General features: G+C 37.7%; 1 protein-coding gene and 1 pseudogene across 2 annotated transcripts in view; both read left to right on the top strand.

Moving 5' to 3' along the window:
• Positions 1 to 1437: 1437 nt before the first annotated feature.
• Positions 1438 to 2297, top strand: Smp_148840 (annotated as a pseudogene). Its single transcript is given in 2 exon segments — positions 1438 to 1524; positions 1530 to 2297. Coding segments are annotated over 2 exon segments (855 nt in total).
• A 6055-nt stretch (positions 2298 to 8352) lies between these two features.
• The window catches only part of Smp_148830 (hypothetical protein), a gene marked incomplete at its 5' end in the record, with an annotated part of 49899 nt that continues 40402 nt past the window's right edge, over positions 8353 to 17849 (top strand). The window contains 6 exons of the mRNA XM_018791166.1: positions 8353 to 8934; positions 9976 to 10116; positions 11045 to 11821; positions 13816 to 14210; positions 14241 to 14395; positions 14866 to 15314. Of these exons, the coding sequence (XP_018645679.1) occupies positions 8353 to 8934; positions 9976 to 10116; positions 11045 to 11821; positions 13816 to 14210; positions 14241 to 14395; positions 14866 to 15314 (2499 nt within the window). The remainder of the gene's footprint in view (positions 8935 to 9975; positions 10117 to 11044; positions 11822 to 13815; positions 14211 to 14240; positions 14396 to 14865; positions 15315 to 17849) is intronic.

Consider the following 17849-nt stretch of genomic DNA (forward strand, 5'->3'; position numbering starts at 1 on the left):
AACTTTAATATAAGTCTCCAATTTATAGGTGAACGAACATCAGACGTAATCAGAAATCGTCTAACAACAACAACTAAAAGAACGTTTAATACGGCTAAACTGTGAATAACCTTCACTAATAAAAACTTGTTTTCTGTAAAATTAAAACACGAAGTTTAGCGAAGGGATCTCTTTTCAATGAATTTATTATCAAGCTGTACAATCGTATATATATGTATGAAAATGTTTTGTTAAAGTACTAATTCCGTGAAGAAATGTGAACACTAATAACCAAGATTATAATACTAGATTATGTAATACGAGTAGTTACAATAGATTTAAAGAATATAATAAGATGAATAAAACAAATAAAATGTTTTGGTTGCAATAATTAAAGGTCATTAAAGGTCATAGAGGTTTAAAAATAGATAAGGTGATATGATGAATATTCATGAATAAAATAATGAGGATATAAGATATAAGTAAAGGGGAATGAAGTAATAATAATAATAATAATGATAATAATAGAATGATAATAATAATATCAAGGCCATGGTAACGATAATGATAAGACGTACTTCTTTTCCGTATCCATAAAAGATAAGCTTCCACTTCTAGTAGCCTCCGCCGGCATCTACCAGTTCACCTGCTCTTGTGGAGCAAGGTACATTGGCAGAAGCCAGCGCTCGCCTTCAACTCGGATACGGAAACATATCCCAGTTCGGTTCTATAAGGGTGAAAGAAAAGCTGTTAGGGGTTCTATACTTGAACACCTAATCGACTGTAATCCACAGTTTGATTTTAAGGTTGTTTATATGATTCGTTCAAAGCTACCTAGATTTCTTCGTATCCAACTCTTAAAAATGGCATTGGATCTTACCATCCATGAGCTTAAACTAGAACTATGCGTACAAATGAAGCACATTTAGACCGTATTTTGCTGCAGTAAATTCACGAAATCAGTGCGTAAAGCATTATTTTCTCTTTCTCTGTTTTGTAGTGTACACGTTGGCTCTATTGTTGCTTCGTAACTTGAGCTTGCATACCGACTACTCTGCTGAACCTCACTGTTCTTGCTTAAAATTTGGTGGGTTCCTCGAAACAGCGTATTGAGAATAACTTAATAGTTAAAGATACGCGAAGTTTGTGTGAATCGCTGTTTTACGCAAGGATTAAGACGAAATGTCAAGTAACCAGTAATTCTTAAATGTTTGTAGTACTTTCTTCAGTTATTAAAGCACATTTACAAAGAATAACCCTTTTTAATAATTAATAAGTGCTGTCTGTAGTGCTCCGTGTTCAAGTGACATTTCAGTCGACTTAAGGGAGGTTTTCGGGAGCTGGATTGAATTTGATGGTGTGTTGAAGAAATTCCAAAAGGTATGGAAGGATAATTTTATTCACTCTCAGACTACCCATACCAATTACACTCACAACGAGAGTAAACTGCTGAAGGATATGAGATCTAAATACATGTTTGTGGTGTTTCATCGCACATTTGGTTATAAGCCTAAACCACAAGGTCTAAAAGTGAAACAAAAACGGTGAGAACACTAACTAGCATGTGACGTTTAAGGTCTAAGTATTTAAGCTGCCAATCAAGGTTTCGTGTAAAATTGGACAGTGAGAAATATGTTGTCAAATCATACAAGCTGTTCCACAATCATCCTTGTAGTAGTTCATGAATGGTTTATGATCCATAGACCAGAAGGTTGTCCTCAGGAGAAAAACGAAATTTGAAGCCAGTGATACTACAATCAACATCAACAGATGAATTAATAGAAAGTTATAAGGATCTGTAGATGGAGTCGAGTCGCGATTGACTATGATCACCACTACAGGAAGATTACGTGCCAGGTATCGACTTGAGTCCCTCGGTAGGTCAAAAACCAGAAAGGCTGTTGATGGTTGCAATGAGATATATTTGTTGGCGATCTCGTGGTATCGAAAGAATACCGAGACGTGCCGAAGTTTACGGGCAGAACTGCCGAGCGTAAGCAAGTTCGTGCAAGGCCACAGGCAACGGAAGAAGAAGTGCTTTTGACACAGTTAATCAAATAAGTACAATAAAATAATCACTGGTACAATTGGTTATGATAATAATAATTGTTTCTATTATACCAATCGCGCTCTCATCATAAAAGTTGGTCACTACAGATCGAACTGGTAAGCAGGTCACTGCTGCTGATGTGAAGACTGTGAAAGCTCAACTCTCCACAGGTAAATGTACAGAAGTATATTTTTCAGGTTCTTATACGCGACTGCAAGTATTTGATGTATTGCGGCAAAACTGTGAACTGAGAAAGTATTCAGAATAGGAATATATCACTAGAATCTGCTTTATTACTTATGAGCAGACAGAATTATATAACAAATATCCAGAAGTCGTTTGTATTGATTCTACTTACAACACCAATAATGAGAGGATTCGTTTTTTTAATTCTGCTTTGTAGATATTCGTTATTCCTGTTGGTATTAATGGATAGTTTTGGACAGGAGCGTCCTGTTCTGTTTTCATGGACACTAAAAGAATTTCGGACAGATGTAACCTCGATCATGGATAAATTCAGAGAAATAATCGGGAATATGTCAAACACGCAAACTTTTGTTATGGATTGCACACGAGCGGAAAGCGCGGCTGTCTGTATTGCACGCGGCAGTGCAAGTATAATTCTGTGCGTCTTTCACGTACGGTGCGCTTTCCATAAAAGGTTACGCCAATCCTGATCCAGCGGGGCCAGAAGATGAACATACAAAAGATTATTGAGGAATATGGTGAACAATTCGCGATGACGGCGGAAACGAAAATCGAAACTTTTTACTTAAGAATCATCATTAACTAGGTAAGACTGCAGTTTCTCAAACACATATCTTTGTGCGGTCCTCTTTACAATCAAAAATACGGTTCGGAATATAACAAGGTGTGGAGACGTGACAAGAAGTGTTTACAATAAAAAGTTCTTTGTCGTCGTATTTTTGACTTCACTATATATGCAACTTGTTAATTTATCTTTCTGTATTACATTTTGTTCTTCCCTTAGCAGTAGTAGTGATGCATCAATAAACTTTTGCCCTATTTTTGTTTTCATTTTCTTCATAGTTTCATGGGGAAGCATACAGATAATTTTAACGGGTGACTGTTGGTGAAGACTAAAAACAACTTAATGTTGGCTTTATAAGTACTCATTTCGTCAAGAAAACTCGCAGTACTGCATCATTTTAGAAACTTCGCCAAAATTTAGACTTTTATGTATAATTTTCACAGTTTCGGGACTAGTATTAATACCGAACTAGACTATAATTCTACATACTAACAACATTCATAGTGCAAAAGACAGAGCATACTTGTTCTACATATATTTAAATAATTCATTAGATGAATAAACGTGGCGGTAGTCAATATAAAACACAGTTTTCGGTAACTTGTAAATTGAACTTCCGTATAATCTTCTATATTCAGAAATTTACTATGTTGTTCACCAGCATAGATTTGATTACTAGAAAGGTTTGAACTTTTCAATTAGATGACAGAAGCTATAGATTGCATACCAGTAAACGTATGAGGACCGTTTCAGCTTAATATGATTCTGAAAAACAACAAATCAATCATGAAACAACCGATTAAACTTTGTTATCAGTGTTAAATTCAATAAGTAAATGGAATAGCAGCTAACAGATTGTACTTATAAGTGTTTTGCTTGTTGTGAATAGTGCTATTCATTTTCTAACCCTTCTATGATTTCACCTAACCATTTGGTACTAAAAAAACTACAGGCACCAAACAAACTATTCGGACACTTCAAAAAGTAATATAAAATTAAAAAAATCCAACTACAACCTTCATAATACCATTAGCAATTCACTCTTTACATACAATAATGACATCGCCGTTAAGCGCTCTTTAGATATTTCTCGTTAATATGCATTAAAACTTTGTTTATAATTTAGTAGTGATTGCGGATTCTCTTTACAGAAATTTATTCGTAAACCTTATAAACTAGTATTTGTTATGACATGATTTTGTTACCATGCGCAAAACAAACACGCATCGCTCTACTTATGAAGAATATGTGACTAATTATTGTGGCACTTACAGTAATGTTATACACAGTTCCTGTAAATGTTCAGAAAGCGGGCAGAAAATGCTATCAACGTCAATTGTTACTCAAATAATTTTTCTCAGATACGATGCACAATAATGTGTCACTTCAGTCGAGAACGTTGATACTTATGGCAGATAGAACTGTTTATGGTTGTATATTAGCAAGTTATATAATATCCATAAACAGTTGAGCGCTTAATTGCTTCAAACTATATTTCATTAACAACTAATAACACCCATGTTCATCAACACCATCATTAGGGAGGTGAGCCATTTGTAAACGGTTTTAAAGCTCATTTTTGCCTAAAACTCTGAATGCGGTCTATTTTTGACTTGATGAATGGTGAATTTCACTTGCCTGAATTCGGATTGTTACGGATAACCAAATTAGGCTGAACAAACATTCACCCAAGTTGTGAGCAAAAATTACTAATAGACTGAAATAAAAGCTATGTAACAAGCACAAAGATTAGGAATATTGACGTGTGGAGGAAAATTGCCGTTAATAGCTGATAAATAACAACATCTAAAACCCTCGACATCGTGTAACACGTGAGTGAGACCCCGTGCTATGACTTCTTGACCGTCCCATCAATGGGGCCACGTTAAAACCGAGGAGCGCGCCTATCCAATATTCATTATCTTTGTGATGAGTTGCCGTAAAACTCACACAACCTCCTTGGGGTTGTCTCGTGATCTTAATTAGTGATTTCTGATTTTCGGTTGCCTTAGTGCGATATATCAGACCGTTTGCATTTGAGAGCTTAACAGATTGGCAGTTCCAAGTTTGTTTCCTCTTTATTTTTTCTCGTATATTAATCTCGTATCTAACGCTTGCAACAAGCTCAGGATATCCCCAACGACCCGCTTGTGCGTGTTCTTTCAAAAGACCATATGCCGATTTTACTATAAAGGTTTAAACAGACATAAACCTATGGCGACAGATAATCCGAAAGATACATAAATTTAAAGACATCTGGAGATAATTGTGACCGAACCAGTTCTAATGAAGCTACTAGCTAATGATGCTCTGTAAAGCCCTGCCACTAGATCGGGCACTACCAGATTTTAGGCACTTCTCTTCTAGACAATCAACTCAATAACCTCACGTTTTCCTCTGCTTACAGTCAAATATGTTTTTCCTACAAATTATCCTAGACTTCTTATTTGATTGGTTTTGGTGTGCTCATCAAAGATTTGACCGACTTTGTCATATACAAAGTGTTTTTATCAAGTAAATTGCCCACAAACATGTGCTGTGGAATATTGACAACAATGACCTCCACGATTCTAGCCTTGATAAATTAGAGCAATGACGTAACCGAACGGAGTGAACAACGGTAGTAGCAAATAAATAACTAGAAAAGTTATTTCGGAGTATCTAACACGTCGTGGATAACTAACGATGACTAACTAGTTGCATGTCATGAACTTGTCCATTCAGCGGCTGTTCAACCCAGAACTCCTTTAATTTCTTTTCCCTGATACTTGAGGTTGCTGCAGTAAGATTCCAATCGATTTATCTAGTTACCAATGCGGATGATTCACCTAGCTATCGCAAGGTTATGTATTAACTGCGAATTCTGATTTTAAAGTGAGCTACTGGTTCACTCCATTCCCGTGAAACTGGAGTAAACGATCATTCACATATGTGATCTATAGACTCTTCTACTACTAGTTGCCATAAATTCAGCTTTTGTTTAAATGGTCGCTCGTTATTAAAAACGTATGGGACATCTGCTAAGACTTTGCCACCTTTTCATCACCTTTCTAGTAATTAAGTGGTGAGGATGAAGCTCCAAGTGCGTCCGATACTCGTTGTCTTGTGTGGCTAGTTTACACATTGATCTTTAAATAACTGTGTCAAGGAAATTATAATATTAGCAAAGCCCGTTTCGTTCAGTTGCAGCGAGGATTTCGCTTCATCATGGTTGAATTTGGAAGAGTGCATAATGGAGTCTGGTGTTTACGTGCATCGTAGACAGTGTGAAAACGGTGGGAAGAATGTCAAATAAAAATTTCAATGTTGTTACTTTGCCGTTGGTCTTCAAACTCTTTTATTTCACTATCTCACTGCCACACATCTGTCATCATGCATAAATGAATAGTGCTTGTGACCATGTAATTCCTACAAACTGCAAGAAACAATGAGTAAAAGGATAGGAGTCCTCGAATAAACTGTTTTGGTCGCTCTTCATTCAAATGGGATTTCTATAATCGTTCGATTAGTTGCAGTCGCCGTACAGAAACACCCAAGCAATATTCCTTGCCAACATCGGGCTACCGAGTGTAGTGAACAGAACACGACTGGTTGAGGACAATCGAATGTATTTAACCAAAAATTACAGACTATCTCAGTAAATTCTGACAACCATACAATGAACAGTCAATTTGCAAATTAACAACCAATAGTCTCGATCTTCACTGTTTCTTCTCTAATTCCATTGTTCGTCCATTTTCCTTCCGATTGCGCTTCGTTTCAGTTCTTTCCTCATCGGTCTTCTGCGAAAATACATTCTATGTCTGACCAACACCATATACTACTTATATGGATATAAGTAGACCACACCACACGAGTATTCGTTTCCAGCGTAAATGATGAACCGTTCCGTCAGATGGACAGTAACAAATAGACGTAAATCCGAAACCATTCGAATCAACTCACGCCACGGCACGGATTTATCAGACCTACCTGTACACCATAATTTATAATATCTAGGACTCACAACTACCTATACGGAGGAAGAGAAAGATCGGTATATTACAAACGCAAAGCAGTCAGAAAAATCCAATCAAAATATAATTTGAATAGGGATAACGACCTGAAGTGGGAACACTACTCAACATTTATTTAATGTATTTCAATCACCAAACTACGTAAATAAAATTTAATATTAAGGATAAAGCGATTTCTTCAATTATCTGGTCAAATAAACTGAAACTACGACAAATGGTCACAGCACAAGTAGTTCATGAAAGACAAATTCCACAATTCAAACGGGATCGAGATTCACGAAAGGAACCTGATGTTCACTGCACAACTGAACAGGAATCTAAAGCTAATTTCCCCTGCTAGCGTCTAATTAATTATAGAACAGCTCGGTACTTAGGAGTTAAATTTCTATTACCTCACTGATGGGAACGACCTCCAAGTATAGCGACCGCTGAATATATCCTACTGGCTCCTCCACCTCCCTACTTTATGAGCAAATCCTGTACGGGGCCTATCACCATTATTTTTTCCTTCTTGTTCACACACGCTTTATTTATCTAACTGGGAATTTTATGAATCTGTGTGGAACTATATTGTATGATGCATTTTACTAGTGAAGTAGACCTACTGGAGTTTATTCAGAATCATTGTTGTTGTGGTTGTACGAAGCTTGTCTTAATGACCATTTTAAACATCATTGACCGTTAGATCTGTTTGCAAGCTCTCGTTTTGGCTTATTGACCTAATTGCCTGTGAATTTTTTATATTCCGAATTTGTTCTTTAACTTGATAAATGTTTATCTATTACACAGGCCTTCCAAACATTAGGAATCATCTTGCGCTCCTCTCATTTCAATGGCTTTATTTAGAACCTGGTCTACCAACATGACAAACATCATGACAAGCGTCATTTTAACGAGTTCAAGACGGTCAGTAATGACAGACCAAACACTGTAGGAGGTCACGTCGGAATTCACTTTTTCTTCTGCCTTTGAGTTTGGAACAAGTAATACGACAAGACTCCTTATGGTGTTATAATTGGAACACTTGAGGATCTTGTCTGATAAGAGAACCTTGAAGCTTCTCAGATCATTTCTAAATCCGACTGCATAACAATGTCGAACTGACTACTGATCTCGAGAACTTGATCAAAAAATTTAACTTGTCTAAAAATTTAACTTTCGTCTAAAAAACGAGCTTCCAGACCAGACTATATAGTTACCGATCAGGCTAAGCAAGCAATTAGTCTATACAAACGTAACTAGGACATTGGATACATCTTGAGTGTTGATTGAGGTCGTTATTAGACATGCTACACTGATGAATCTTGAATAAGGCGTTATTTAGCTTTAAACTTTACACAATGGCATTGTTTTTTGAAATCACGTTTACTGTTTATAGCCTGGCGGCTTTCTTGAATTTCGGCTATTTGTCCTGAAAAGCATGTAGTGAATTCTTATGACTGAAAAATCTAACTTGCATCTTGTATTTTATGTTGAAAGTTAACAAAACACACCCATAATGATCCATTTCTTCTCATAATATGTCTTTAGAAAGCATGGAATGTAATGAAATGTGTGGAATACTACCCCCTAGAAAGATGTGTTTGGATCAAACCTCTGAACTTTTCTCACTGGAGGAGCTTGGACAGATACTTAGTTTATGCTCTTATAGTCAGGATCTCGGGGTCGTTAATCAAGAACTAGATTTGCTAGATGATGTAAGTACGAGTTATGTGGCGGACAAAATTGCCGGACTTACAAATGGACAACAACATACTTCTTACAATTCAGCGCGTGTTGCGGATTTTTCGCCCGGCACACACTCTATTTTTATTCCACGTCCGAAAGAAGACAAGACTGTACAAGATGTCCAGGTTCCTGAGGAATGTGAACTACCATCTAAGAACGAAGCTGTTCCCTCCTGCCAGGAAATCGTGCTAGATGCCAAACGAGAGGCTTCTGTTTTGCAGCAAGTATCAAGACTGCATAAAAAAGGCTTGTGGTCATCTGATCGTTTACCGAAAGTCATGGAGCCAAAGTGCGGAAGACTACACTACACACATCTCCTAAATGAAGCAATTTGGTTGTCAGTTGATTTTTGTGAAGAAATGAAGTGGAAGAAATATATGGCAAGTAAGGTAAGTAGTTTAAACTGCATATTTCTTGTGCAAACGTTTGAGCAATGGGAATCTATCCGTTTTTGTCAGTAATTTTTTTGTCGTTTGTTTCAATAGTTGTTTATCGATTGCCTGTAGACCCAATGAGCCTTGTCAGTATATTTGTTAGTATGAATAAATTGTGTACGACTTGTCGTATTTTGAGTCGACCAGGAGATCACTAATAATGTTTTCATTTCTTAACTGCCTTTCTGAATGTCGTCTAATTACATAGTTCAGCATAATCCGAGTTCATGTTCATTACGTTTCAGTAAAATGATAGCTATCAAGTGATCTAAACCGAGACTTTATTTTTTGAGATCATAACCTGTATTCGTTAGTACACAGATCAACTAGTAATACTTATTCATTTCTGTGTAACTACAAGTCTCCAGTGTCCGTATGGCCTCTAAAAATAAGTCATGTTGATTTACAGTCTTCTATATATTTCTACCGAATGTCTTTTAATACATGGCTTTTTTGTCACTGGAATATGTTTCAGTCTCTGTAGCGAGGCTATCCACGACATTCGAATAGACCAAAATCCAGATTGTTTCTACCATGTTCATGATTGTGACATGTTACAATTCTTACTAATCACTTGCATACAGTCTCCTGAGCATCATCTGCTTCCCTACCTGCTATTGGATAAGCTAAGTCACATGTTATTTTCACGTAAACGCTGTTCGATAACCTACGAACTATAAGACGTTTCTGGTAATTTGGACTTTGGTTATGAAAAAGCGTGATACACTTTTCAACATATGATATTTAGACGTATTAGAACATTCATCCTTTGTAACTAGGTGTAACGTGTTTCCTTGGTAAGCTATTTTAGCATTTATGCATACAACCGTTTGACTAAAAACCTTTCAATCATATTTTTCACTGAAATATATTTTCTGCGCACTTGTTAGAAGGGATGTTTTTCGAATAAATCCCTTGTTGAAGAAGTTGATGAGTTTAATTATTTTTTCGCTCGCCCTTCTCAGTGATTAAATTTTGTCTGTCTTTTTAATTTAGCTGGCTCGAGCTGCGCAACTTTACCTTATTACGCGCCACGAATGGAATCAACAGCTTCAGCGTTTTGAAGAGCAGCTGAGAATGGGAAATGCTGCTCGTGTGGCAAAGATGATCAAAGATTGGTGGGGTGATGTAGGTCAAGTAAGTCAACTCTTGTTTTATATCCGTCAACACAAACAGACTTCCAGTCGTCGGTCCATTCATTTCATCATGAAGTATTTAATCCAGTTTTGTGTGTAATCTCATTAGAAGCTACTTAGTGTAGTTGATGGTCTATGTGGATGCCCCGATGGGCTTACGTATCTGATTTCCCAGCCATGTTTTAGGCTCACATTAAATGACAAGTACCATGCACCAGTAATTTTAAAGGATCAAAATGAATGAGACAGTGTTTTAGATTATTAGAAGGTTTCAAGACAAAAACAATAACCAATACTTCGGGTATTTTGTTTTAAAGACTACTGGTGATTGTGTATTCTTCAGATTTACGGACTTGTACATATTTTGTATTACGTTACTATGTTACATTTGTCCGCTTCCTTTTGCTCATTTGTCCTAATTGTAATATTGTAAGTGTAACATGCATAGTTTCAGTACTATACTAAGTTTCAGTAGTTGAAGTGATGGATATGTTGGCTAGAGTCTGGGAGTTGAATGTAATCTCACCTAACTGATCTCGTTCACTGATCTTCCCAGTCTATAAGAAAAGACAAAAACTCTTGTGATAACCACAGTGAAATCTGTTTGGCTAATATGGTATCTAAATTTTCAACCTCTCAAATCGTCCAACAATTATTTGATACTCGTAAGTAAAACTAAAAAAAGGCTGGTTTCAGACTTGGACGTAGTTGTGTTAATTAAATATTCATTTTCCGTCAGGCCTTATAATGTAGACATACTTACCGACATCCGACAATAGTCACATTTCTTGACTTGAGAGTAGCATTCAGTTTAGTAGACCAAGAAGTTTTGCGGGGATGCTTGTCATTAAAAGGTATACCAAAGAAGCACATAAACCTAGTGGTTGACTTATTTTCTAGTGATTAACCCACTTTTTATTTCACTTCAGGACTTGAATCTTGTAAGTTTGAAAACTTCACAGAGACGTTGGGATTATGCTTATAAAGAGAACCAACATTCTATAGCTCACTTCTCTGATATGGGTCCAAGCTGGTTAGCTGCTGTAAAGTTTGACCTAGAAGATGCAGGTTTCCACGAATCTTCAGATATATCACATAATCTGGATGATGAAAGAACCATGTTATATATTGATGGCGATGGAGATATTGATGATAAAGATTGGAAACCAGATGTAGATGAAAGTTCTACTGGACCACATAGTTGCAGCCGGTCAACTAGCAGTAGTCTGGCAGCTAGTTTCGTGGATGATAGCGATATGAGTGGTTTTGGAGTCTCTGTTTATTCACCCACCGATCCTATATCTCCAGAATACCGTCCTGAAATCAACCTGCCTTCGTTTTCCAAAGCTTGCAATCAAGTCAACAAACATCTTGGATCAGACAGAAGACGAAAGAGTCAAAGCGAGCATTCATACACTTCCGATTGTGGACATTGGGAAGATGCTTCTGAAGAGACTCATGACATCACTTCAGAAGCTAGGATAAATTCGAATTCACCAGAGTCGTGCGACCAAAGTGTTGAAAGCAATGAAGTGCAAGGTTTAATATCTGACATGGAAGTTCCATTGAATCGCTTTCTTGAACCCTATATCGACCAAGGATGGTGTATCAAAAATAGAGTCACACCTAGGTCTGGATATCGTTCTTCAGATTCGGATATTTCAAACTGTGAACTTGATTGCTGTTCCTTCAATATGATTTCTCAAGTAAGCTAACTTTAGTTTGTGATAGGTTTATAGTCTTCTAGAGGTAGAAATAATCAGATCTAGGATTGTTTCTTTTTTAGTCTTCCCTATTTTCGAGATTCAGTGTATACGAATGCTTTTAGACCTCCAGAAAAAACAGCAAATAGTTTAAACAGCTAAAATCGTGGTCAATTACCAACCTTCCTATCGCATAATGTACGGAACTCTCCGTACAAACTCGGCTTCATTGCTACAGTACTTCTGTCTTTTTAATTAATTAGCGATAGTATGTCTGACCACTCATTTTGATGCTCAGTCTTATTTGGAATAGGAGTAGGTTGGGAAAAACCTTAAATGGATTAAATCAGGACATCTTTGGGTGTATCGCGTTTATTTATTTATTTAAACATAAATATTGGTACAAAGGGGCACCAGATACATATGCATCACACAAATCTCATTTGATTTGTGTGAGCACTGTGATACTACCCAGGTGCCCAAACCGAAGCAGGTGGTTTTCTTAGGGGAGCCACACCCGGAGCCTTTAACCTAGAGGTCCGATCCACAAGACAGTGGAGCATCGTGAGTAGATGCAGTCTCATGGTAGCCGGTGACCAACGATTGATTCATTCGCCATTTGCTCCCTTAGGATACTGGAGCCCATGTACACCATTGGTTTGGAATCAGGGTTTTCCAACTCGCCTAGGTGGACTTTCCATGTCTATCAATCCGACTAAAGCGCCGGACATTCGCTTTTCGTCATTTCAATTTCGTAAACAACAGTAGTGCCACGAAAAGGCTATGAGTAGGACTTCCCTGTCAGAGGCTACATACGCATGGCCATTTGAGAGCATTTCGAGAAGAGCCGACTCTCCCCACTCTCAAGCGTATCGTGATCATTTGTCTATTAAAGCATCGTTGTGTTTTGCGCGATAGCTCCCAACTGCTTGAAGGAGATAAAACCAGGTAGCCCCAGCTCTGCACCTAACACTGTCTGGGAGTATGGTAACATAAAATTATTGTAGATATATTGTGGCGAATGCTACTTATGTTGGCATGTGAGTAGTATGTAGCATCGATTGGAAGTCGAACGCCTGTCAGCAGAAGATTGAATTGAAGAGAATAGGATGGGGAATAGACAGCAATTGTAATAAGAACAAGATTAAAAGAGTCATGAAGCACGTACAGGAGAACTGAAGGAAGATGTACAAATGATATATTTAATGTATGGTTTTCACGTTTCACGAAGGCCCTCTGTAATTTTGCGTTAAACAAAAAATTGGTTTACCGTACCTAAATTCCCGTATACTACAATATAAATAGTTAACCGATTAAATTTATAGACCGAACACCTTTTACTCAGAAAAACTAACTAATAATTTTTGCAACTATCTTTGTACATTATTGAAACCACAGATTTTTTTAAGTGTCATATTGGATTGTTACATAGTTATTGGAGTTTTCGATTAATAGTTTCCCTGTCTTACCGTCCAACATTAACTAATGACTATCGCCAGGATACAGTCGTAAAAGCTTTCTACCTGAATGTCTTAACTGAATATAACATTCAATCATTTGATGATTTTTTTGGGAATTAATTCTTGAAAAAATAACCACTCATCATTTTTCTCTGATGACTAGCTCATGTATGTGATCCAGTTTTTCGGCGTGGCGCTAGTACTTCTCGATTTACTCAAGAATTAACATCTTAGGTACAGTTCTTAAGGATATAGACATGAGTTTCTGAAAAAATCATGAGGTTTTAAAGTCACAGATAACTTGATAGGTATCCAAAAATAAGAATGGTTTTATGTGGTACATACGGGGGAAGTATTAACTATTCGTCCATCTCACGATGCAATAGACTCTACAGTTTATTTTATGCGGCAACTTTAACGAGTACATTATCAAAATCAGAAAACAGTTTTTAAACCATTTACGTTGTTTACACGAAAATTAATTCATCTTCGTACTGTTAGTTATGAAAACATTATGCTTTCATATTTTATCATTAGCATGTTCAAAAAGAAATATCAATTCTTCGGAATGAAGCGGACATGCCTTTACATCAAATACTTCCTAGTGGTTACATAGATTTTCTTGCTAAAATGGATGAGCAAAAATGTTCTACTGTATGTAATCTTCAACTTTCTTCACAAAGTAATCATCATGTGAGTGGATCATCCAAAATTGGTAGCAAAATAGATGGAGATGATAGTGGTTCTTTATCTGCTACAAACGATACCTTATGCTTGGATAATGGTGATGGGGATCTCATGCAACTTGACTCGGTTAGCTCTAAATCGTCTGGAGTGTTGTCTTTGACAGATCGTGATCATAGTGAGTGTGGCAACTTGCCGTCATCAAAAAGCTCATTTCATATGAATTCCCGTATGGTCCTTGCACCCTGGTATTCTTCTCCCCTATCTTCTACACCTAGCCGATTGGCAGACCTACATGCAGCAGCACTAGAATTACTCCCATTAAAGTTAGTATCAATGGCAAGTACTGGTTCACCCCGTCTTATTCCTGAAGTCTGCACTCTTCCCTACAGTCCAACGCTTCGAATCCCTTGTCTTCCAACTCCTAGTCTTGGTGAGTTTGATTAAAAGCTATTTCAACATTATTAAGTAGAATTGTATGTAACATTATCTCATGTTCGTGATTTCTGCTGACTGATGGCTTCTGATCCCGATAGCTGGTTTGAGAGTAGGATAGTTTTACTGCTAGCTCTTCTGTTAATAATATGTAAAGTTATATGATAAAAAGCAACTGTAGCAAAATTATTATTTACTATACATTTGAATTAATCTTCTTTACATGTTCAGCTTCTGTGTTTGAAAAATCTTTTTATTAAGAAGCATTTAAACTCATTGCTCCTAGCTTCTCTTATAATAACTTGTCGATAGACTACTTCATGCTTTTGTCAAATAGACCTATTCTTTATCGAGATATCTAATTTAGTTCCCTGTTCCTGAGTTGTACAATTTCAATGTCGTAACCAGGTTTCCAACTTATTTTTAGGATCATCCGAAAATTTATTTTCATCTGCTTTGTTCTTTCAGGTGCAGCTGTCACCTGGATGCGGCATGCATTTGCACGAGGTGTTCCAGTGCTCTTACTAACTAATAGTCACTTGTCTGGTGATGCTGAATTGGCTGTAGCTGCACATTTCGGACAACTTTCAGTCGTTGATCCTCGACATTACTTACTCTCAGAATCATCTGGTGAAATTTGTAATAATACCGTCACAGGTGTGTGGGGTCCACATTTAATCGTAACTCCACGTTTATGCCTACCGGCTTGGCGGAGGCGTTTACAAATGTGGTGCCCTGGTTTTCGTGTTATATGTTTGGGTCTTGGTCGCAGAAGCGAACGACCTGGGACTGGACATCGCCTTCGTGACAGTGTAGCTCGAGGTTCTGTAAATATTTGTTTGATTAGTTATAGTGCTTTGCGCTCAAAACCCAGTCGTTTCACACGGATTCAGTGGAGTTCAGTCATTTTTGACCAGGTGAGATATCAATGTGGTGATGGATATTGTTTGTTATTCAAATATTTACAACTTTTGTGGATTATAATTTCTGGCTTTTTTTACTCGATAGATGTATGTTGTGAAATAGATCCTAAATGTGTGTATTTAAGTGATACATTGCATTTAAATCAATAATACATTCTTTGAAATTTAGTGAAACGAATATTGCATTAATCATTTGAGCTAGTCAGTGAGTTAAATATAAATACTGGAAATGCATACATATATCAGAATTAGGGTTTGTGGAGATTGTAATAATTTAATGGTTGAATTCATGAGTCGATTTAAGCTAGACCACTATGGAAAACCTGGAAGCACTAGACGGCCGTTTCATCCTAGTATGGGACTCCTCAACCGTGTGTTGTGAGACAGTTACCCACTGAAGACAATGGTGGACGGTCGCACAATATTATGTATTAGTTGAAGTTAGACATTAACACCGTCGGATACCGGCTCAGTGGTCTAGAGGTTAAGTGTTTGCGCACAAAACCGAAGTTCATGTGTTAAAATCCCGTGATCGTGGGTGCGCACTGCCGAGGAGTCCCGTGCTAGGACGAAACGACCGTCCATGGCTTCCAGGTTTTCCATGGTGGTCTAGTTTAAATCGACTCATAAATCCAACCATTAGAATACATATACTTATTTTTAGGTGAACTAAGTCTTTGTTATTTAAATTTAATAAAATACAGTTATCTGTATTAAATGATTCCATTAAGTCATTAAACAAAGAAACATTTATTTTCCGTTAGTTCCTCATAACTCTCAGTCAGTCAGTCAGCGACAACGTAGGACCAGGCACATATATGCATCGGTCCAAGTTGCCATACCTCGTTAGCACAACAAGATGAACACCGGATTCATGGAAGTAATTAATTTAGTGGTGGTAGTATATAAAGAAAGGTTGTATATAAGGATATAGTATAGGAAGGAAAAAAGTTATGAAGCAATTTTAATCTCAAGGTTTAAGGGAAGATAAAGAGTGTCTACACATACGCCATTGTGATCGATTCTGAGCCATGTCAACCAGAGTCTCCAACCATTGGTTACGATAGTCACGTGGACCCCAACCAGGTAGTCTGCATCTGCCAACATGGCTCAGACTAGAAGTTAGTGACTTCAAGCACTGATGCCATGTTTTGGTTTGGCCACCCCTAACTTTTTTCCAACCATCCCCTACACTAGTCAGCATTGCGCGTCGTGGTAATCGGTGCTCAGGCATACGTAACACGTGCCCCAACAATCTCAGTCGATGAAGATTCACAACCTCATCAACTGATTTACCATCATTCCCTAATACCCTGTGTCTAACCTCACTATTACTTACCCGGTTATCCCAGCAGATGCGAGCAATATTTCTAAGGCATCTGTGGTCAAATACTAGTAACCTACGAGTATCTTCTACTCTTAATGGCCATGTTTCACAGCCATAAAGTAGAACAGAGCGAACTGCTGCGCAGTATACTCGTCCCTTAATTGATAGACGGATATCTCGTCTTCGCCATAGGTGACGTAAGTTAGCAAAAGCCAAACGAGCTTTTTGAATCCGTGCTGAGATTTCGTCAGACACCAACCCATTAGGGCTGATCAGACTTCCAAGATAAGTGAAGTTGTCGATGCGTTCGACTACTTCACTCCCTATCCTTAGTTCAGGTGTTGACGCAGACCAGTCCTGGAGTAACAATTTACATTTGAATGGGGAGAAACGCATCCCAAACATCCTGGCATTATTACTCAGTTCTAACAGAAGACTCTGCATTTTGCCAGTGTCTTCACCAAACAGGACTATGTCATCTGCGTATTCTAAGTCGATAAGTGAACCTCCTGGTAGGAGATCAATTCCTGAAAATTCAGTCGACGAGAGTGTTATTTCCAGCAACAGGTCTATAATGAAGTTAAACAAAAATGGGGATAGTGGACAGCCTTGATGGACACCACTTGAGGTTGTAAAATCATATGACAGTTCGCCATAAGCTCTCACTCGACTGGTAGTGTTCAAGTAAAGAGCCTTCACAAGGTTTATGTACTTCTGAGGTACACCTTTCAATGACAGACACTGCCACAGAACCTCTCGGTCTACAGAGTCAAATGCTGCTTTTAAGTCAAGAAAAACTATCATTGTCGGACGCCGATAAGCATGTCTGTGTTCTAAAACTTGACGAATGGTGAATATGTGGTCGATACAGCCACGACCAGGTCTGAAGCCAGCCTGATTTTCTCGTGTTTGCAGTTCACGAGTCTTAGTTAGGCGCCCGATAATTATTGAGGCTAGTATTTTAGATACTATGTTAGTCAGACTAATACCTCTATGGTTATCAAAGTATGATTTTGGCCCCTTCTTATATATTGGGACAATCAGAGATTGTGACCAGTCAGATGGGATTACGTCCGTTTCCCAGATTTTAGCTAGAATATTAGTCAGCCTAATCGCTAAAATTGGACCACCATATTTAAAGACCTCTGGAGCCAATCCATCTGGACCAGCTGCTCTTCCTCGTTTCAGATTACTTATAGCCT

The sequence above is a fragment of the Schistosoma mansoni genome (assembly GCF_000237925.1).
Source record: "Schistosoma mansoni, WGS project CABG00000000 data, chromosome 4 unplaced supercontig 0032, strain Puerto Rico, whole genome shotgun sequence".
Lineage (NCBI taxonomy): Eukaryota > Metazoa > Platyhelminthes > Trematoda > Strigeidida > Schistosomatidae > Schistosoma > Schistosoma mansoni.